The sequence below is a fragment of the Lonchura striata genome, chromosome 2 (genome assembly GCF_046129695.1).
Source record: "Lonchura striata isolate bLonStr1 chromosome 2, bLonStr1.mat, whole genome shotgun sequence".
In the NCBI taxonomy this organism is placed as follows: domain Eukaryota; kingdom Metazoa; phylum Chordata; class Aves; order Passeriformes; family Estrildidae; genus Lonchura; species Lonchura striata.
Window position 1 is genome coordinate 102,113,648 of NC_134604.1, and position 20,974 is coordinate 102,134,621.

The window sequence follows — 20,974 nt, forward strand, 5'->3', positions numbered from 1 at the left end:
GGGATAGAGGAGAATTTGGAAAATGAAAAACAAATTAAGAAAAGTAAAAACAGAAAAAAGGATTGCAACTAGCACAGAATATTCACACTCTCACATAGACTGAATTCTTTTGATTGCATTACTTCTTGGTGTAATATTCCTTTGGTGTGTACAAGCTAGCTGCTGTATTCCACAGCCAAGCACCTTTCTCAACCAATTATGTAAAACCACACAGACAACAGCTGTCTGCCAGTGGAAGTAATCTAACTGGTTCAAAGGGCACAAGAGTCTCTCTGGATCCAAACTCCCAACTATGGTGGCAGCACAGGTGATCAATGTGATTTCACATAAACAAAAGCAGCACTTCCTCTCTTCCCCTTTCCAAACAGCAGAGCTTTAAGAATATCTTGAAATACATTTAGATGAAAAAAAAAAATTGATGAAGATGGTGTTTAAGCATTGTGATGAAGGTTTCAGCTGCATATTTTCATTGCAACATTATTATACAGGACCCACACCTCATTTAATGCACTAAACTGGCTGAGCAAAGACTCCACAGCAGAAGAAAGGATTTTCCTTCATTTACTGCAGAACTTGGGAGGTGTGTCTCGATTGACAGAAGGAGCTGCACAGCTGCTTTGTGATGATGGCAGCTAAACACTGCTTTCTAGAATCACACTTCTACTCTTGCATTTTCTAAATTTGATAAGCAGTACACTTCAAACCAAGTTTCCCCACATCTACTTTGTTTTCTGCACCTTCAACTTCAGGAAGACAGTCTGATATGTGGACATCCATGCTCTAGCAGTTGAGACTGAGTTCCCTGACCATACTCGAGTCTAAGTAGTTTCAAAATAAAAACAGAACAAAACAAACCCAAAAGCAACAACAAACAAACAACGCTCTCCCACACACAAATCTCCACAAAACACCACATCTTAATTTCTCAAACATTTAAGGAGGGGGACCAAGCTTGTTTCACTGCATTCATGATTACCTTCAAGATCTTTGCCTTATCCCCCTACCTTTTATGTTGTAGAGAACTAACACCATTATTTCACTCAACTCTCCTGAGAAGTCCATTGCAAGTGCAAACTAATTAATTTTCATGTACTCTGCCTATAAGGTCATAGAAGAGCTCATAAAACATCAATTACACAAAGTATTTCTTGTAAGGTTTGGGGTGTGTGCTGTAAAGAAGCACTGAATCTCAGTATAAAGGTATGTGTAACATACACCCAATATATGCACAGGGTTGGGCTTAAAACATTCTGCAGAGCCACTGAGAAAATATAAATGGTTAATATAAGAAGGCTTACAACTAATCTAAAAAATAATTTAGGAATATTGAGAGTATAGTACACAAAGAATTCACCTATTCTCTTCTGCATCTGAGATACCTTACAAAAATGCTAACTATGTTAAAAATGTGTTTAATAAAACTGCTTTCATTTGATGTCTCCTAGAAAGATTTTACTTTCATACTATGCATATCTTCACCTCCTTGCACAATTTTTCTATTTGTTTGCAAACTATGAGAATCACTTACCATTTAAAGATATGAACAACAATTAAATCATATCTACCTTCCTTCCACTCCCATTTTGCAAAGCAAAGTATGACTGAATCATGATGATTTGGGAAAGTCATCATCCAAATGAGCTTTAAAGAAGCCAGATGTGTAGGATCACTGCCCAGGAGAGGGATGGGTGGGAAAAAAGAAAAAAGATGGCCTTTACTACCAAGTTACTGTATTAAAAACCTTCCTAGAGCTCTATCAATGCAAATTATTTTGTTGATTCTTTATTTCTTTACTTAATCTTTAGAACCACGAAGGCTAATAATTGGACTATGGAGTAAACTGAAATCAGAAAAGCCTTATTATATCACAATACAAAGTTAGTAAGAAATAAATACAAAAATAATTTTTTTAAAACTATATACTATGACATTCCCTACTGAGTAGAGATTCTGCTCCATTCAGCAGTTACAAACCCTCTCAATGCAACACTATATTTAAAATCGTGTCTGTTGTGACAGAAGACAGAAGTTGGGAGCTGTGTCAGTGAGCCGGCAAACCAACCCTACCAGAACTCCTGCGATGCCCCCAATTATCTGTGGCAGCCGGGGATGCCGGCCTGCCGTCAGCAGCGGCGGAGTTCAGCCGGATCAATAGAGCCGAGCGAGCTGCGTAGGGATGAACCCATCTCAGCCCGATCGGGAGAGCTAACTGGAAGTCGATAGCAAAAAGCTTGTGCTTAATCTGGTAACATACAGGTAGAGCAGCTGTGCATCGCTCCCATAGCACCCCGCAAACTAATCTCTCAAAGAACAAAGGGACTATTTATTTCCTACTATATTCCCGACGTCACTGTATTACAACAGGTGAAATTGTGTAAAATGTCCTCCCATATCACGCATTATAGTCAGTTGTTTCGGTGACGCTGCTCTTAGGTTCCCCCACAGTCCGACCGCATTTCCGCCGCCGTGAGCGAAGCGGGCAGCGGGGGGCCTGGGGACATCCAAAAGCCGCTGTTTCGGAGCAAATTCGCTGTCGTCCCCAGACACCGGCCGGTTTGTGCACCAAGGCTGCCCACGGACAGCTGCCGCTTCTTTTGTTCCTGCCTGTCCGTCGTTTTCCGCCGGGCACCGCGCAGGGCAGAGCGAGCCGCGGGCAGCCGCGCTCCAGCGACGCCCCGCGCGCATCGCTCAGCCCGCGCCCGGACCGCCGCTGCCGCCGCCTCGCCCGCGTAATGGGACACACTCATCCCCATCCTCCGCCCTGCCCCCTGCACAGGTAACGGGCGCTGCCCAGCCCGGTGGGGCAGCCAGGCGCAGCCTCTCCCGAGGTCCGCGGGTGACACCTCACGGGCAGCGGCGGCCGAAGCGCGGCCGCCCCCCGCGCCGCCGCTCCCGCGACCCCGCCCGGCGGGGCAGTGAGGGCGGCGAGGGGCAGCGCATCCCTCCCCGCCACCCGCGGGGCGCAACCTGCGCGCCCGGCGCGGCGCTGCCTCTTCTCTCCGCCCGGCCGGCCCGGTGCCACCGCACCCGAGAGCCCGGGGAGGGCCGTGCCCGGCGGGAAGGCGGCGAGGCCGGGCAGCCGATGCACGGGGAGGGTTCGTACCCGTGTCAGCCCCGCTCGGGAGCACCCACAGCGGCAGCCCCGAGCCCACTCCCACCCCACGCACCGCCGTCCCCCGCCGCCGCCAACACCGACCTCTCCGCTTGTCACATGAAAACAATTATTGCCTCGGCCGGGGGAGGGGAGGAGAAGTTAAAAGCCGCGAGGCGAAGGAGCGGAGGCGGGTGGCGGCCACCTCCCTCAGCGGTCCGCGCACCCCACCGGCCAAGCAGGGAGCCCCAGCTGGTCCCGGACCGCCACCTCGGGGGCCTGAACTCACCCATTTATGTCGAGCTGGGCTTCGCCTGGCAGCGACAACAGGCTGAAAGTTTGGGGCGGGTGGCCACGGCGAAGGAAGGGGGCGAGGGACCGCCCGAGCCGCCGCCGCGCGGAGCGGAGGCGCTGACAGAGCCGCTCCCTCCTCCGGCGGCCACCGCGCTCAGCACTCGCCGCAGCCGGGCTGCATCCTGCGTCCTGCGCCGCGGCTCCCTCGGCGTGTGTGAGAAAAACGGAATGTACAGAAATCAGGCGAGAGAAGGGGCTCAGCCTTCAGCTCCCGCAGCCACCCGGGTCCCCGCTGCCGCCGGGAAAAGCAGCCCCGGGCGAGAGCGCCTGGAGGAGCCTGTGCGGCCGAGCCGCGGGAGGGGCGGGCGGTGAGCGCGGCGGGGCGGGAGCGGCCGGGGCTGCCGGGCGCGGGCAGCGACCGCCGCTGCTGCCGCTGCTGCTGCCGGGGCGAGCGGCGGCTCCGGCTCCGCGCTGCGGGAAGTGTCGCGAGACTGCGCCAGAGCCGCTGCGCCGCCTCGGGCCGGCGGAGAGGAGGGCGGGGAGGGCGGCAGGAAGCGGAGCCGCGCCGCGGTCCGGCGGCGGCAGGGGCGGCGGGGAGCGGAGCCTCGGCCGGGAGCGGGGTGGCTCCCTCCCTCTGGGGGCACGACTCCTCGGGCACAGGGAGGGGACGGGCGCGTCCTCGCTGGGCGCTGGGGGAGGATGGAGAGCGCTCCCGGGCGGCGGGACAGGCACCCAACCGCGCATTCCTGCCCCGCACCTGCCCCTTCCGCAGCCGTGCCCAGCCCTGCCCTACCCCCGGGATCTGCTTTCAGAGCCACCGGGAAACGCACCGGCAGCGCCGCAGGCGACCGTCGTCTCTGCCTGGCCCGCCTTCCCCGCACACACCGCTACAGGTTTGGGTTTAGGAGCAGGAGACGAAAGAAGGAAGGCAAACAGGGAAGATAAAGAGTCCCTTTGAGGTAGTGTTGATGCTTCACTAAAAAGAGCAGCGTCGTACAGGAGCATGGATCGTTCGTACTGCAGGAAGATGCCAAACCCCTGCAACTGTAACGGTGTGCACACATCAGCAACGTGTCTGGACAGAAAGGCATGGAGGTGGGTGGGGAGGCTTCTGCACAGGCACGTCTTCCCACAGGTAAAGACCCTTGGGGAAAAAAAACCTACAGGAGCAGCAGAGGAGAAATGCAGATTGTAAAAGAAAAAGTAAAAAAAAAAAAAAACAACCCCCCGCCCCCCCATTAAAGATAAAGTATAGGTAATGTTTTACAGCATGGGCACCTTGACTATTAATGAAAGAGCAGGCAAAACCAGCCTGCGCTTACCTCAGGTAGTTAACTTCTGTATGAAAACAGAAAACTGTCACTTTCCACTCCCTGCACAAAAAGTTTTGAAAAAAGCTTTTGTTTTACCCTGAAAATTACAACAAACATTAATAACTACTGAATCAAATAACTGAATTATTTATAAGTAAAAATTTCATTAAAACATTTATTGTCTGTAGAAACAAAATTTACATTTATTTTATATAAACTATGTTAAACATACATATAAACATACCTACATCTTACTATATACCCTTATGAACGAGGCTTTTAGATATGGAGTAACATTGTCAAAAGCACCGTCATGGACTCAAAGACTACAGACTTAAAATGCATTTGCATTTAACTCCAGCTTCAGTAGTTTAAAAATGTCATTTCTTATCCACACTTACAAATAATTAAAGGCTTCTCTAACAGTGTGTTTCCATGTGCACATACATGTACACATACACACATCAGACAATCCTTGAGAAACTACAGTATAAATAACATCAACAATCTATTCCTTAGAAGTGGACATTAGTTCCCCTCATTCAACTGGGAGTAAAAAAATCCTGCTATTCTTAAAACAAAACAAATTTTTATTCCTTGAAGAACATACTTGAACAACAACTGTTTCCACTGCCTCCTCCCCTCAATACTAAAGACGTGAGAAGCCAGTCACAAAATGAAAGCCATCTACTACATTATTTACAGAAAATGAAATATTAAAAAGACAACATGAGATTCAAACTACTTAGAAAAATTCAGAGCAATGAACAGTGAACAGAAGAAAACGGCACTAAAAGTGGCACACTATTAAACCATGTGTCTAAATACCTACTCAAAATCCCACCAACAAAAAACCACCAGGCATGGAAGGAAGGGGAAGGTGGTATGACAACAGTTTTCTCTGATCTTGACACTGAAAAATAATGTTCACAAAGCTCAAAACAGAACACACTTAAATGTTCATGGCTATCCTTAAGGTCTGTTAGGGAATCAAGTGTCAGAAGGAGGCTTTCAATGATCTTGAAATGGCTTTTATTCTTTCCTTAGTAAGGAGGCTGAAGAACTTATTCTGCAGCAATGGAATGAAGTCTGTCAAGGGTCAGAGTTACGTGCAGAAACATATTTTCTTCAGATTCATTCTGAAATGATGCAAGGATGCAAGTCTGGATGCAAGTCTGAAGTCTGTCTTTTAGAGGGCTCTCCCATAAAGAACTTTGTAGATTGCTGTTCAGATGCTTAAAGAAAGGCAAGAAGTGGGTTTCAACACAGTATGGGAAAAGCCTTCCTTTAGAAAAGCAAGGAAAAGGAAATTAAAGAAATCCCTCTGTTTACAGTCTTGAATACTGAGAAATCAGTCTCTCTTTGTTATGATCTTTTATCACCTTCTTCAAGTGACTCATTTTCCATTTCACAGACATGGCAGAAAATTACTTTCTGATGCATAACAAGCAAGTTTTGAGAACTCTGCCTTTAATGCCACAAAAATGTAATCTTGGGGTTTGGTTCTGTTTTTAAAGCAACTAAGTTCATTTAAGTAAAACTCAGCATTTCAGCCTGGGGCCCTAGGGAAGATGGGAGCAGGTAAACATTATACAGCAGCTTGATCAATTAGATGGACTTACTCCTATTCTCTGCTATTAGTTACCTGAGTTGAGACAGTTATGTTCAGGTCTCAAAACCATCTATAACCATCAGGTAAAATGATTTCAAACATGTAATTATTAGTTAAGGCAGGCTCATCTTGCAATGTGTTGCTTCTTACTGGCCCCAGAATTTTGGTAACCTTGGGAACTCAAGCATCAAAAATTTAAAATAAGTATTCTAATAAATTTGTGCAGAACTTAAATGGATCAGCTATATAATTGCTAACAACATAGCAACTTAGTATTTCAGACACTTAAAAGGAAGACTCTAGTCATATTAAACCCATTACATTTTGGATAGCAATTAAAAATAAAATTTCACATGTGAATAACTGAAAATAACAGCATTTAACAGCCACTTCAGGCTAAACAAAACAAAGGCAATTCACATTGGTAATTTCAAAGTATAAACCAGAAAGCTAGAAAGCTCTTAAGACAATCACATTTTTAACTCACCCTTCCAATGCTAACAGTGACAGTTTATTAATGAAAGAGCCACTGTTTTCCTACAGAGGCTTACACACCTATTTAAAGTAAACGGTTGTTTTAACAAGAACTGTTATCAGTCCATGCTCTCACTAGAAAGACTGCAATGTACTTAAGTCTTTGTACATGTGTTTTCTACAATGCAGTCACAATACCAAAAGGCACCAGGTTATTCAAGTAAATTTACCTTTCTTCTACTTAACCCTTTTCCTTGTGCCTTCACAACACAAACAGTAACTTCAATATACTGCCCTTAACTAAACATTGTATTCCAGTATAACAGAATTTCCTGTGCTAAAACAATAAACAAGCTCAATTGGGTATGAGTATATACACACAAGTCTCTATAATTCACAAAGATAAATCGATATAGCAATGTCTCACATCATATCATTGAGTAGATGCTTCTAGCACCTAAACCATGAATTTTTATAAGATTAATTATTTCTGTCTGCACTTTTTAGAATATAAGAGGTTTTATCATGGCAGAATCCAAATTTTTCTAAGTAAAATTATTGGTAAAGGATGTGATTTGAGTAAATGGGATCATACAAAAGATAAACCAACTGAAACAGTGACTACATTTCATATTACATTCATCTTAGGACCAAAGGTTGGGGCAGGAACCAAAGATAGCAAACAAGTCAAAAAACCCACAAACTTCTTTGCAATACAGTTGTAGAAATAAACACAACGCTAAACTGTAAAGTACAAAACAAATTAGAGCTATCTAATCATGCATAGATAAAATAAAGCACAAAATCAGGAGTCAGTCACATGCTGAAACCTGGTTAAAGCAGCATTAACTGACTGAAGTCTGACTACTCCAGCATTACTTCCAAACAGTGTTAGCAAAACTACCACATCAGAAGTTTCTTCATGTATCCACTTTTCCCATTTACTCAACAAAGAGTTCTCTTCCAGAATTTAATAAGAACACTGCAGGAAGCCTACAGACACAGTAGTATCCTGTTGAATAAGACAACACAGCCTCAGTAGTTTGTCGTGTATCGTATATGGTTTCATTTCTCACATCTTTTACAGCACACATTCAGAGCAGTGTGAAGGACTTGTTGGCTTCAGGGTAAACCTGCCCCTCTTGGCAGGGCATGTGCTGCACTCTCCTGCCAGCAGCCTGATCAGAACTGCAGTTACTCCACATTTGCTTTGCGTTGACTCATTTAACCTGTTGTTTCAGTTCCTTATTTTCATCTCCCAGTAAATCTACACAGGATTACTCTGACAGATTAATCACTGACAGCATTAAGTAAAAAACCACTTTCTTATCTGCAGAAGGTTGCCTGCCTCTATTTGTCCAGGGAGTTCCTTTCCTTCCAATTCCCATTTTGTCTTTGCATGTTAAAGTTACTGAAAAACGAGTTAAACAATTAATGACTGTTACTTAAACTGAAAACCTGTGTTTTAGAAACAAACCATCTGTTATCATTGAATGACCATGCCTTATTCCCTATGAACTGTAAGCAGAACACCCATGAAACTGAAGAGCTCAAGTCACAGTAATTTTAGCTGTTCTGAACCATAATTACATTTTCAAACACTCTCTCTACTGAAGGCATTGTGGAAAAAAACATTACAAAAAAGCATGCAGAAATCACATCCTGGCTTTCCACCCAAAAAACCAAATTTCCTTTTCCGTGAACATACCTCCAACCCAGAATTGGAATTCTGGTCTACCAGCCACAACAGAGACTAGCCTGCATTCTATATGGAAATAGATCTGCCTGCATGTATTGAAGATATTGTGAATTAACTTTTTTATTGAAAAAGAACATTTCTTAAGACTACGTGCTATGCATCTTTAGTTTACTGTCAATAAGAAGTCCAAATAAATCTGCAATACACACACACAGCCGTACCACAGATAATGAATTAAGGCAAAGGCTATAAACAGGAAATAAACACAATACTGTTTATAGCTGCTTATGAAACAGGTGTGGCTATTTGAGTTTTGCACACAGCCTAACAATACTGCAGTATGGTAAACTTCAGAGAATCATTCCAAATAAATTCACCAGCTATCTGCATTTAAAGCAATTTCAATTATGGAAAATTTCTTTGTTAGAAGACATGCTTTCAAAAACTTATTTTTTTTGTTTTTCTTGTAGTTTAATACTTCAGGCTCCAATTTTAGAATTCACAAAATCACCAAATCATTTATGATGAAAAAGATTAGAGAACATGTGGCTTGGTCAAGAATCTCACGCACCAAAATATAATGAGACAGAATCATTTGAATACAGACCAACTAATCATCTAACAAACCCAAGCATGCTTTCAGTGCAGTTATAAGCTACTGCTACAGTACTTTACATAACTGCCTGTTACCATTAATTTTAATCAAATGCTGAAAGTTTTCCCAACATTCCAACAATTTACAAATGTATATACACATCAGAAATCCAAGTGTATTATTAATCCAAAGTAATACAAAATACTGTTTTATGGAAATGACTGAACAGAGGTGTAAAATCTATTGCACAACCTAAAAGGTCATTAACTGGAAAATCCTGAGCTAATGTGCTATTACCAAACAATTCAGGCACTTTTTTTTTTTCTTTTTATTATTACATTAGCAATAAACTTTCAACATATAAACCTCTGGGTATAACAACTCAAGTTCCATCTGTAATATCATGCTTAGAGAAAAAGTATTCAATAAATAAGACTCCCTTCAATGACTTCCTTACTTGAGACTGATATGCAAACAGAACTAAAGGTACATAATATGATGTTTCAATTGAATACTGTACTTTAAAAGCAATTATTAAAATTGTAAAAAAGTTCTGCAGCATTCAAAATAAAGTTATTTTTTAATCAAGAAAGTTACAGCGTTAGTTCCTTTATCTTTTTTTAAGTCTTGAGAAAGTTGTCAAAAACTGAACAGATGCTCCCTTTGCTGTGTTATCTGTTTCAGCTTCAGAATCTCAGCTCAGTTCAGGTTTCTGTTGCAATATTTAGATTTCCCTACACAGAGGTAAAAAAAAAAAAAAAATCATTACTGTCAGTTGTAATAGCAGAAAAACCCTCCCAACCTTCTTAAGTTCTGTATGTAAAATGCAAGATTTTTTTCAATTAAGGACTCAAACAGCACAATTACAAAGACTGTACCTTAAAAGACACATACACAGCATTATTATTTCAAATTAAATAAAGTGAAATAAAGATGCCCAGACCTATTCAACAGATCTTGACAAGTTTTATCATTACAATAGTCAAAATGCTACAATTTCAGGAAGAGTTTTGGTTTTTAGGAATTAGCCAACCAGCAAACAGTATGCTGTTAAGAAAATGGTTGTCATACTTATTCTTCAGGATTTATTTTACTTTAACTCAGACACACTCAAATTCATCAGGTGTAAAAAAAATTCAGAAGTCACTGATGATTCTCTTATTCAAATCATAATACCTAGTAGCCAGAATGTTTTAAGTATGCTTTATAGGTTCCAGACAAGAATCTTAACCAATTACAGAAGAACACTGGAAATTATTAGGAATACCTCACTACAACAAAATTGTAACATTGCTATACACATTTTAAAGGTCATAATTGGGGGGGGGGATATCTTTCTCCTATTTTCCACTAATTCCAATTCAATTTAGCCTTCAAAGGTAATACTTCTCAAAGCCCACACAAATATAAGAGACATTTGCCCAAATACTTCAGTAATAAGTGATCTCTTTACCTTGTTTCAAGTGCTTGGTTTTCTTTCTGATGGTTGGGGTTGGTTTTGTTTGGGTTTTGTTTTGGTTTGTTTTTCACATGTGTGTTTCCTTAAGGGGTTTTGGGGGCTTTTCCTTCTGCCCACTGGGCTGTACACTTGAGGAATTTTGCAAACATCCGTAAGAACTTGTACTTTAATGCGCTTCTGTGCTCCAAGAGCTAAACTCTAATCCAGCTACAGATGCTTATTTATTCATGTGTATTTACTTGGAGCTGGATGGACACACAGTTACAAAACAAAAACTCAGAGCACACAACTGCAAGGGGCTGTGTAGATCATATAATCCAACTCCCTGATGTCACAAGCAACTTCATACTACTTTGATCAATTCTAATAAAGGATTTAGTACATTTTAACTACTGATTGTCACAAAAGCTGCAACACTTTATATGGTTCAAAAATTATTCTGCAGTTGAAGATTATTGTTGGCCCATACACTCTGCAAGTCAAAGTTTAAGCTTATCAAACCACTTTACACAAGACATTATATTGTGCAGGAAGTTTTGTTCAGAGCAGCACCCCAGTTAAAGCACATAATTATGGTAACCTAACAAAAAAAGAAGAACACAGATGTATTACAAAATTATTAATATCCTTCTCTTAGATTAAACGGGACAGAATATTTTGTTCTCAAAGGGACAATTTCTGGTCCTGTCAGTAGAAAGAGAGATCAGCTGAGCTTGAGGAAAAAATACTGAAACAGAAGCACCCACAGAATCTCAGAGGGCAGTTTTGATTTGCAGTTACACAAAGCAAGTTTCAGCAAGTTTCCATAAAATAAACAGGGAGGAAACAGGAGTGCACAGGCAAGTTTGCCAGTGAAGTACAAAGAGCCAATAGCCCCAAAAATCTCATCCAAGTCATTCCATGAAGATTTAAAAATCAAAATGGATCTTATAAATATGCATATTTTACAAATGGCTTTGTAAAAAAATAAATTAATCCAACTTACCTTTTCTTTCCTCAAAAATCCATCTCTGAATTTATTAGTGGCAAATCCCCTTACACCAACACAACGTAACCGCTGGTACTTAGCCTGAATATATAAACCCTTCTGCACTAAGCCTGATTTATAATGGGACTGCAAATGGCCATCCGCAAAGTTGCTCTGTAAGGGTGGGGAAAGGAAAAAAAAAAGAGCAAAAAATGAGGGCACCAAAACTCAAAAGTTGATATTTGCAGCTATACACATGTAAAACTTCCACTACTCAATGACATTTGCACGTGCACACCCTTTTCCTTTATGTCCCTCAGACCACGTGGCTCAAAGAACTGATGTATTGCACTTGCTGTTTAAAACACCTGAAATTATCTTCCTTGTAGAAAAAAATAAATTTATTGTACAACATTTTAACATTTTTTCAACTATTAATGAGGCACACAACATCAATAAAAAACTTTCAGACAACACTTCACTGCCACTACCAAATTCAGTGATGCCAAGCCTGCAGCAGGCACGCATGGAGTCTAAAGTGTCACACTAACACAAGTCAGTACATATGTTTTTCCTAGAGCTTTAATGTCTGACAGTCTGAACACACAGGCATTTTCTATGCCTTTGATACCTCCACAGTGGAAAACTGAAAACTAACCTAGTGTGGGACTAGGAGCAGAGGCCACAGAGGTATCAGAAGACTTAAAGGTGAAAACACAGAAAGGATACAGCAAGATCAACACTGATCACAGCAGCTGAAGTTTAAAAATATTTTCATTCTTAGGCACTAAGATCTCAAATAAAATAGGCAGTAAAAATCTTTAGAGTAATAAAAACATTACTTGTCATAATTTTCCATAGTTTTCCAACACTGCTATTTTGAGTTTTCCAATAGTCACTCCAAATTTAAACAATGGGTTTTCATCTAAAACCAGAGAAAATGTTCTGGCCATATAAATTCCTCTTATCTTTTACAATCACCTTTGAAGGGTAGGAGAAAACAAAATATGTCACAGAAATAGCCCTTCTTGAGCATGACAAAATTCCTTTGGTGAAATGTCTCCTTTTGACAGAGTTTGGATCACATTTAAAAAGTCACATGTTCTGAGGTTGCAGTAACTTTAGTACCACTTTTTCCACTGTATTTTCCACTGTGTGGCTGGTGAACAATAAAGAAAGAACTGTACAGAACAGAGGTTTCTTTATGCAAATGCAGAAGTTCTGTTACTTCACAAATAATTTCACTTTGCAGGAGACAAGTGAGAGTCTGGCCCCATCATTTCCCCAGGGTTACTCTGATGGGGGACACTTGCAAGAGCCCATTCAATGCCCATCACTTTTTGGAGAGTATCAGAGTGCAGGCACAAAGAATGTCCTTGCACTAGGTTGTATTACATGAGCATATGCCTATCACAGGGAAAACTGAAGGGCACCTTTAATGCTGGATTGATGCCCTGAATACAGCATTACAAGTTCCCAGTTCCCCACTCCTGGTATGGTTTCCTTGACTTCAGTGACTAGAAAGGAGGCCTTGGTGGTCTGCCATGGCAATTGTATGACAATAAACAAAGGACTAGAACAAGCAAAGAATGGGAAAAAGGTGCAAGGTATTGAAAATTGCCTAACAAACAGCTTAGACATTTCAACTCAATCATCTACATGTTCTGTAAGTGGGGAGGGAAGGACAGCAGTAATATTAATGTAGAACAGCATCACTTGTAGACAAAGCTAACAGATTATACATGCATTTGACAAATAGGCACCTCAGTCACACACAGCTTATAGCAAAACAAGATAATCTAAAGTATGTGGAAAACATCATTAACTTCCGGTCTAGAAATAAGAAAAGAGTCTGCTGAAGTGACATCCAGGTTTACATTAGGACTGTTTTATAAATAAGGCTAATGACAATCCCTAGGAGCCTGAAGCTCTAAAAGAAGGGTATATGAGCATATCTATATGGCTGCACTGAGTGTGGCAGGGATGGAGTTAATTTTCTTCACAGCAGTGTGCATGGTGCTGAGTTTTGGATTTGTGACTAAAACTGCACTGGTAACACACCAGTTTTGGCTATTGCCCAGCAGTACCTGCACAGCAGCAACGCTTCCTCCTCTTTCCTTACTCTGCTGCTTAGCAAGAACCAGGGTGGGCAAGAAGCTGGGAGGGGACACAGCCATGACAGGTGGCCCAAGCTGAGCACAGGGATGTTATACACCACATAATCTCCTATGCAACAGAAACTGAGGAAAGGGGGTTTTGGAGCAAGCAGCCGTTGCTTGGGGGCCAGCAGGGCAGCAGTCACCTTGTGACAGCTGGTGAGTGACTGCCTTTGCATCACTTTTTTCCTTCATTACTTAAAACTGTCTTCATCGCAGCTCATGAATTCTCTCACTTTTGCTCTCCATATTTTCCATCCCATCCTGCTGGGAGAGGAAGGGAGCTGAATGGAGGGTGGCAGTAGCTGTGTGGTGCTATGCTGCTGGCAGGGGTGAACCCATCACAGCTGAATTTTTTTTAAGCAGTGAATGCAGTTTTAAAGATTAGTTTGCATTTACTTGCTTAAAGGCTGACTTAAGTGATTCATGATAAAGGGTCATTACAAAAAAGACCTTTTAAATTTTATAAGACTTCGCCAGATCCTTTATAAGGTATTTTAGAACAGCAGTTTTTTCTTTTCCCAAAAAATCTAACATAGTGCAGACCATATTTTTTTTTAAATACTCTGAGTAGTCGTCACTTTTTGCTTATTTAAATTCCCCTATTTTATATATCAAGAAAAAATTGTGTGGGGCTTGATTTTTCTAGGAGGTGGGGAGAGAGGAAGGCAGAGAATAGAATTCTATATGGGGGTTTTGTGAGTTTTCTGTTTCTTTGTATGTTGTTCTTTTAAATAATTAGCCAACAAAGTCCCGAGTATAGAAGATAGTCAAGTCACTCCTATTTCACCATCAGCACAGCAAGGAAATTTTGTTGTGCAAAAAAATTTCAACATAAAAATTTAAAGAAATTAAGTCAAATCAACACCGCTGTTTCCATGGTAATGATAAAAGTGCAAATAAGCAAATAAGCAAACTGCAATATAAATGCATATGCCATTTTCTCTATAAATATTAAAGCATCATGGGACAGATCACCGGGTACTGCAATATTCATATATACGTGAGGTGGCAACTTAAATGGACACTTTCCTTCTTGTAGAATCAGCAGAACTGCAGAATGATGTAAATGAAAGGAGCATCAACCACCAACACTGCCCAAGGGATCCAGCATCCAGGGCTAGATCCCTCCATCACCTGGAGGTTGACAATACAGAGGGGATACAGAATAACAGGCTTCGATCTTTCTAGGTGTTGAAATAGTTGCATCAGGCTTTGAACACTTTGAACTTTTTAACTTAGAAAAAGACTTTCTCCAGCAGAATAAAGACAGCAGTTTTTGTTGGCGTTAGCTTAGCTATCTGACTAAGGTTGGCTGGCAAAGCACACCTAAATTGGAGAAAGTCTTTTTATCCAACAGCTCTTATGTTTGGGGTGAGGGTGGCGGGGGGAATAAGGGGGTGAAAAACCCACAACCCACATTTGTACTTCCCCACCTTTCAAAGTTTAATCCAAAAATGACAGCTAATTAGCCATTAAAATTGTACTTCACTATCTGCAAAACAGAAAGGTGACTATTATGTGTATTACTTTACTCTTAAGAGAGCATGTTAAAAATGTAGGGACAATTTCAAGGTAGAAAATTAGTGTAAGTTCTTTTGATTTATACTTTGCTCACATCAACTCTAACTAGACTCATGCAGAGCATGTCACTGTCAGCAAAACAGGAAATGTTTGGTTTTTCTGCTAAACCCAGGATACATTTTACAATTAAAAGGCATTTTATTATTTAGACAATTTATTATTGTATAATAAATTATACAATTTATTATTTATACAATTAAAAGGCCACTGCTCTACCTGAGAAAGAAGCAGAGTTGCCCATCTCTTTACCCTCTTGAGGCCCCAAGAATAAAACTTCACTTCTTTCAAATTTTTTTTTTAATGCATAGCTAGCAGTATGCAGGGTATTCACAAGACATTATTTCCCCAGAAATCCCTACATGAATGAGTTAATGAAATAACAGTAATACAGTTTTGAAAGTAACACAACTCATGTCTTCCAGTCTTTAGAAAAAGCTCAGGCGTCTGTCACATGAAGGAAAAAAAGGCTCAGCAGCTTGGGTTTTGGACAGATGAGTTTTCTAGTCATTGTGCAACTCTTGCATTTCTTATTCCTGACTCTGCAGTAACCCATTTATTTCAACTGCCTGCATACAACACTGGATAACCCTGCCCAATCCACTGCCAGCCCTCTCACCTACTAAAAGCTAAACCTCCCATTATTCCAACAGAAACAATTAGGCTTTGATGACACTATTTTTCATGGCACTTAATACTTTCAAAAGTGTGTCTCCTGTTACAAAATGCAACAGGTTTAACCACCATTTTACATAACAAACATCTTATAAAAGCTGATCTGTACCTTAAAGTGCCTTCTGATGGGTCCTGCATTTTCAAGGTGTCCTCTAATCCGTCTGTGGGGGTAAGTGTCACTTGATTTTGAAGCATAGTAAGAAGTCTAGTAGGAAAACAGTTATAGCTTCATATTATTAAATTATTCAAGAAAAAAGAATATAAATTGTTCAGGTTATACTAACAGATATTGCAACACATTCAGTCTTGTAGTGTTTGACACAATGACACTCTTTGAAGGAACAGGAGTAACAGAAGCATTGGGCCTGCAGTCCAGGCTGGCTGAAAGGACACCAGGGCCCACAGAAGGTAAAGATGATACAGATCATCCTCCTGGAATGTCATCCTCTTGGAGAGATCCAAGCAGCTGACAACACAGCTAAGGCTCTCCATCCCTCCCTCCCCTCCTAGAACAGATGCCTCAACTTGCATGTATCAAGTAGAGCAGAGAGGCTGCTACAGCATTCAGGGCTTGCACTAGGAACAAGGGCAATTGGTTCTCTGGACCTCCTGGTTAGCACGTGGCCATCATCCCTTAGAGCGTAGCACAGACACCTCCACAGCAAACAAACAGGGTGTAGCACATTGAGGTCCTTAGAAAATGCTACTTTTAACTCATTTCAAGGGAGCATTTGGGAACTGCTTGCCTGCCACACAAGCACAATTTCAAAAGCAAGTCACACAGACAACTAGTATTGAAATTGTACTGTAAACACACTGAACAGCTGCAATCAAACAGCTGTGATTGCCTAAAACAGAGCACTCCCTCAGTCACTGACCTACCTGCATATTTTGGCTCTTTTCCAACTTTCCCTATGACAGCTACTTCTAGAGGATGTCATTCTCATCCATCATTGCATATGACTACCAATATTTACAGAAGCATTGGCATATACTTGCACATACGACATTGAAGTCCTCTATGGAGACAGAATGAACATGCTAATGAACTCTAAGCAATTAAATAAATTTATTTGTTTATGATCCGTTCTTGAAAAATCACAGAAGCATTCCAATGCTGTTGAACTCTGTTTTCATCAGTTTGAAATACATTTTAAAAAGAACCTAAAAAGAGAACTCTCCTGAATTATTTCGTATATACTAACCTTTAATAATAAATGCAAATGCATGCTTTGCTGTTCCCAGAATTTCAGTCCTCTAACAAACTACCAAGCCTTTCTGGTAAAACAGTTAATAATGGCGTGGGGAGAGAGGGGGCTATGAATATAATGGAATGATGTTAGAAACCAAGATAACTTTTAACTAGGATTTAAGTCAACTTTCTTTTTTCTTTTTTAGACTATGTTATTGCCTACAAGTCAACTATTCAGCTTCTTACAATGCCTTGACAAGAAAGGATCCAGAGAACAAAAAGAGAAGAAAAATTTTATGAAGCGAGATCAAAATGGCTTTTCTAAGAAAAAAAATAGGAATTTCCCAGTTCCCTTCTTATTCTAAGAAAATAAAGACACTCCACAAAATCAAATTAACTTTCTACATACAATGCAATTAAATCAGGAAGCTCTTGGCTGAAGTACACTCTTCCTTTAAGCTGGGAATCCAGCAAGATGAAAAAAAATAGAAAAACTTCCCATTGTAGTTCAAAATAAACCTCTAGGAATTAAAATAAACTTTGTCTTAATTAACTCTGGATACAGCCCTGCCCATCCCCACCTTCCTTAAGACTAAAGTACATTCACAGAAATATTAACATTAGAACTACTTGATGCAAAGGTACAGCAAACCACTTTCTAGGAACTTCTTAAACCAGAGGCTTTGAAAGAAAAAAAAAAAAAAAAAAAGGAAAAAATAAAAAGAGTAAAATAAAATGAAAAAAGGGAGGAGGGGGAATACACATGTATACTTTCTGATTTTCTACTTCACTCTAGCTAGCCTCCTTTTGTCAGTACAGTACAAGGCTAAATGAACAAATCTTACAATCAAGCTTAGATGCACAATTGTACCTTTCAGGCCTAAGTTTTTCTCAAGTTTAAGCTCAACCCCCAATTATTGAATATTAACATCACAAACATAGTATTGTGATTATTTAACTTAAGTTTTTGAGTTTTCTATTTGTCTGTAAACCAGCTTCTGTAAGGCTGACCATGAAGAACCATTCTGCCTTCAGGATGTCTTGCAGTTTTAATATCTATGTTTTCACACCCACTGTTCTTCCAAAGGAATTACTCCTTACTGCAGTGCAAGTTGCTAAAAATTGCATGTTTGCAGCTCACTATTAAATATGACAATGCAATCTTCCTGAATCTTTATTGCTTTTAGAAATAACTCGGTGTCTTTTTCAAACCAACCTCCTTTTTATTTGTAATTACAGTATTACTGTGGTGGGTAGACCTTGGCTGGGTATCAGGTACCCGCCAAGCAGTTCTCAGCAGGGCTGGAAGGGAGAAAATAAAATTTTAAAAACCTCATGGGTCAAGAAAAAGGCAGTTTAATAAAGCAAAAGCAAAGACTGAACGTGGAAGCAAAGGAAAACATAAAATTTCTTCTCTGCTTCCCAGGAAGCTGTATTTCAGTGCACAGTGGCTGCTCCAGAAGAGAAACATCATAATAACCAATTGCCTCCCACACTCTTCTTCTTTTCTTTGAGCTTTTATTATCATTACTTCCTTTCTCTTGGCTGAGCAGATGAGGTCATATGGTCAGTTTGTATCAGCTGTCCTGCCTCTGTCTCCTCCCAAGACCTTGCCCATGCCCTGCCTACAGGATGTGGGGTGGAAGGTGGGAGAGGCACCTCTGCTGCTGTGGAGCCCTGCCCAGCAGCAGCCAAACGCTGCTGTGCTCCCAGCACCTTTCTGGCCCCCCATGCAAAGCACAGCACTGTGAGCGCTGCTGTGGGAACGTGAACTCCAGCTCAGCCAGATCCAGTGCAGTTACTTAATGAGCCATTGCCACTTGCTTTGGGAGACTTGAATCTTAGTCTTGAGTAAGTAATGTTTTTACCATTAAAAACTTGTGTTCCTTTACACTGAAGGAGGCATTTTGTATCTGCAAAGCAGCTGCATTTGAGAGTTGAACTACATGAAAGCTACTTTTGATGGACCTCAGAAGTTACATGGGCTCCTGGAACCCTCTCCATAGGGTAATAAAGAATGACAACTTATGTTAGTCTTCTCCTTATTTTTCAGCCATGAGAAAAAAACAAAAAAAGTGGTTTAGAATTGTACTGAACATATTAAAAAAGCTTTCCTGGTCTCACCAGTTCCCCAAGTTATACAAGCACAAACACCCAGAATTGATTACAATTCTTTAGAAGGAACTTTCCACATGAGACAAATTTATTTCTACTGGACCTAATATTATTGTCTTTCCCACTTCAGTATTGAAGTATACTGCAGAAAGATAGCCTAAATAATAATTGTCCAAAACTAGGTTTCATAAAAACAATGGAATATCACATCTCTTGAATATTGCATAACATTTCATCTTCAGGAACATTTTTCAGCTATTTCTTGTTATTTCAATTATTTGCTCCACATCTTTATGTAAAATAAGTGCTTTTCAGACCTTCTATCATAATGAAGAGAAAAGAAACACTGCTTCAGTAACAATAACACCTACACAAGATTCAGGCCTTCCCTTCCTACCATTGACAGCTAGAATGCAGAAGAGTATTCTTTTCCTCAAACTACTTAATATTAGCTCAGATTATGTGCTCAATAACAAGGCCTTCTATTTTATGATTCAGATAATTACACCATTATGTGGAAGAAATGTGATATTAGAAACAAACTTTTATGAAAAGAAAAGGAGTGGTATCAAAGTGGTTTTAGCTCAGATGTATTAATCTCTGCTTCAAAAAATACCAGAGGAAGTACTCTTTCACTAGAACTGTGAAATTATGAGTAGTTTTACTGTTGAACACAGACAGAAGATAAAAAAATCCCCAGTCAAAATTTAAAAGGGCAAGACATCACAGATTGTTAAATTTAGATCAGCATAGACAATGCAGCAAAACATGACTTATACATTAACAGTGCAGAAGTTACTATTTCTAGATTTAGGCTTACCAGATGAGGTCTCCCAATAAATTTCCTGAAAGGTGGCTTCATGAACCTCATAGGCTTTTGGAAACCATCAACTTGAGATGTTTGTAACTTTGAAAAACTGCAGCTCTGCTGGTTCCTGATGTGTGAGAGAGAGAGTGAGCACAATTAATTATCTAAAGCCACAGCGTATCAACACCCTGAGTTTTAAATTAGCTTATCCTAACATCTGTATCAGAAATGCAAGGTGGCAGCTTATAAATTAGTTAGGACAATCAACAAATTCCTAGTCCAAGCTCAAAGCGCAGAGAATTCCAGAGCAATCCGCGTTCTCTCACAGCGCCAGAGGAGCGGGGCCGCCGGGCCGGGAGCTGCGGGCTCACCCTGCCGGCGGTCACTGCTGCCCCCTGCTGGCGGAAACGCCTCCGCGCCCGACACACCCACGGTCCTGCCGCGGCATTCCCGATCCCACAGAGCCTGCCCTGCCGCGGCATTCCCGATCCCACAGAGCCTGCCCTGCCGCGGCATTCCCGATCCCACAGAGCCTGCCCTGCCGCGGCATTCCCGATCCCACAGAGCACAGAGCCTGCTCCCCCGCGGCATTCCCGATCCCACAGAGCCTGCCCTGCCGCGGCATTCCCGATCCCACGGAGCACAGAGCCTGCCCTGCCGCGGCATTCCCGATCCCACAGCACACAGAGCCTGCCCTGCCGCGGCATTCCCGATCCCACAGCGCACAGAGCCTGCCCTGCCGCGGCATTCCCGATCCCACGGAGCACAGAGCCTGCCCTGCCGCGGCATTCCCGATCCCACAGAGCCTGCCCTGCCGCGGCATTCCCGATCCCACAGCGCACAGAGCCTGCCCTGCCGCGGCATTCCCGATCCCACGGAGCACAGAGCCTGCCCTGCCGCGGCATTCCCGATCCCACGGAGCACAGAGCCTGCCCTGCCGCGG

At 41.6% G+C, this 20,974-nt stretch overlaps 2 protein-coding genes across 6 annotated transcripts in view; both read right to left on the minus strand.

Moving 5' to 3' along the window:
* SH3KBP1 (SH3 domain containing kinase binding protein 1) overlaps window positions 1–3,763 on the minus strand; it is a 212,161-nt gene extending 208,398 nt beyond the window's left edge. For 2 of the 4 annotated variants that reach the window (XM_021552924.3, XM_021552922.3), the window contains exon 1: window positions 1,566–2,274. In XM_021552924.3, the coding sequence (XP_021408599.1) occupies window positions 1,566–1,632 (67 nt within the window). In that variant the 5' untranslated portion in view covers window positions 1,633–2,274. Of the gene's footprint in view, window positions 1–1,565; window positions 2,275–3,380 lie in introns of those variants that run through there. The other 2 variants (XM_077781632.1, XM_077781633.1) reach the window with 1 other exon arrangement.
* Window positions 3,764–4,859: 1,096 nt separating this feature from the next.
* BCLAF3 (BCLAF1 and THRAP3 family member 3) overlaps window positions 4,860–20,974 on the minus strand; it is a 34,163-nt gene continuing 18,048 nt past the window's right edge. For both annotated transcript variants that reach the window (XM_021552940.3, XM_021552939.3), the window contains exons 9-12: window positions 20,044–20,158; window positions 16,026–16,121; window positions 11,523–11,678; window positions 4,860–9,812 (exon numbers count right to left, since the gene is read on the minus strand). In XM_021552940.3, the coding sequence (XP_021408615.2) occupies window positions 9,783–9,812; window positions 11,523–11,678; window positions 16,026–16,121; window positions 20,044–20,158 (397 nt within the window). In that variant the 3' untranslated portion in view covers window positions 4,860–9,782. The remainder of the gene's footprint in view (window positions 9,813–11,522; window positions 11,679–16,025; window positions 16,122–20,043; window positions 20,159–20,974) is intronic.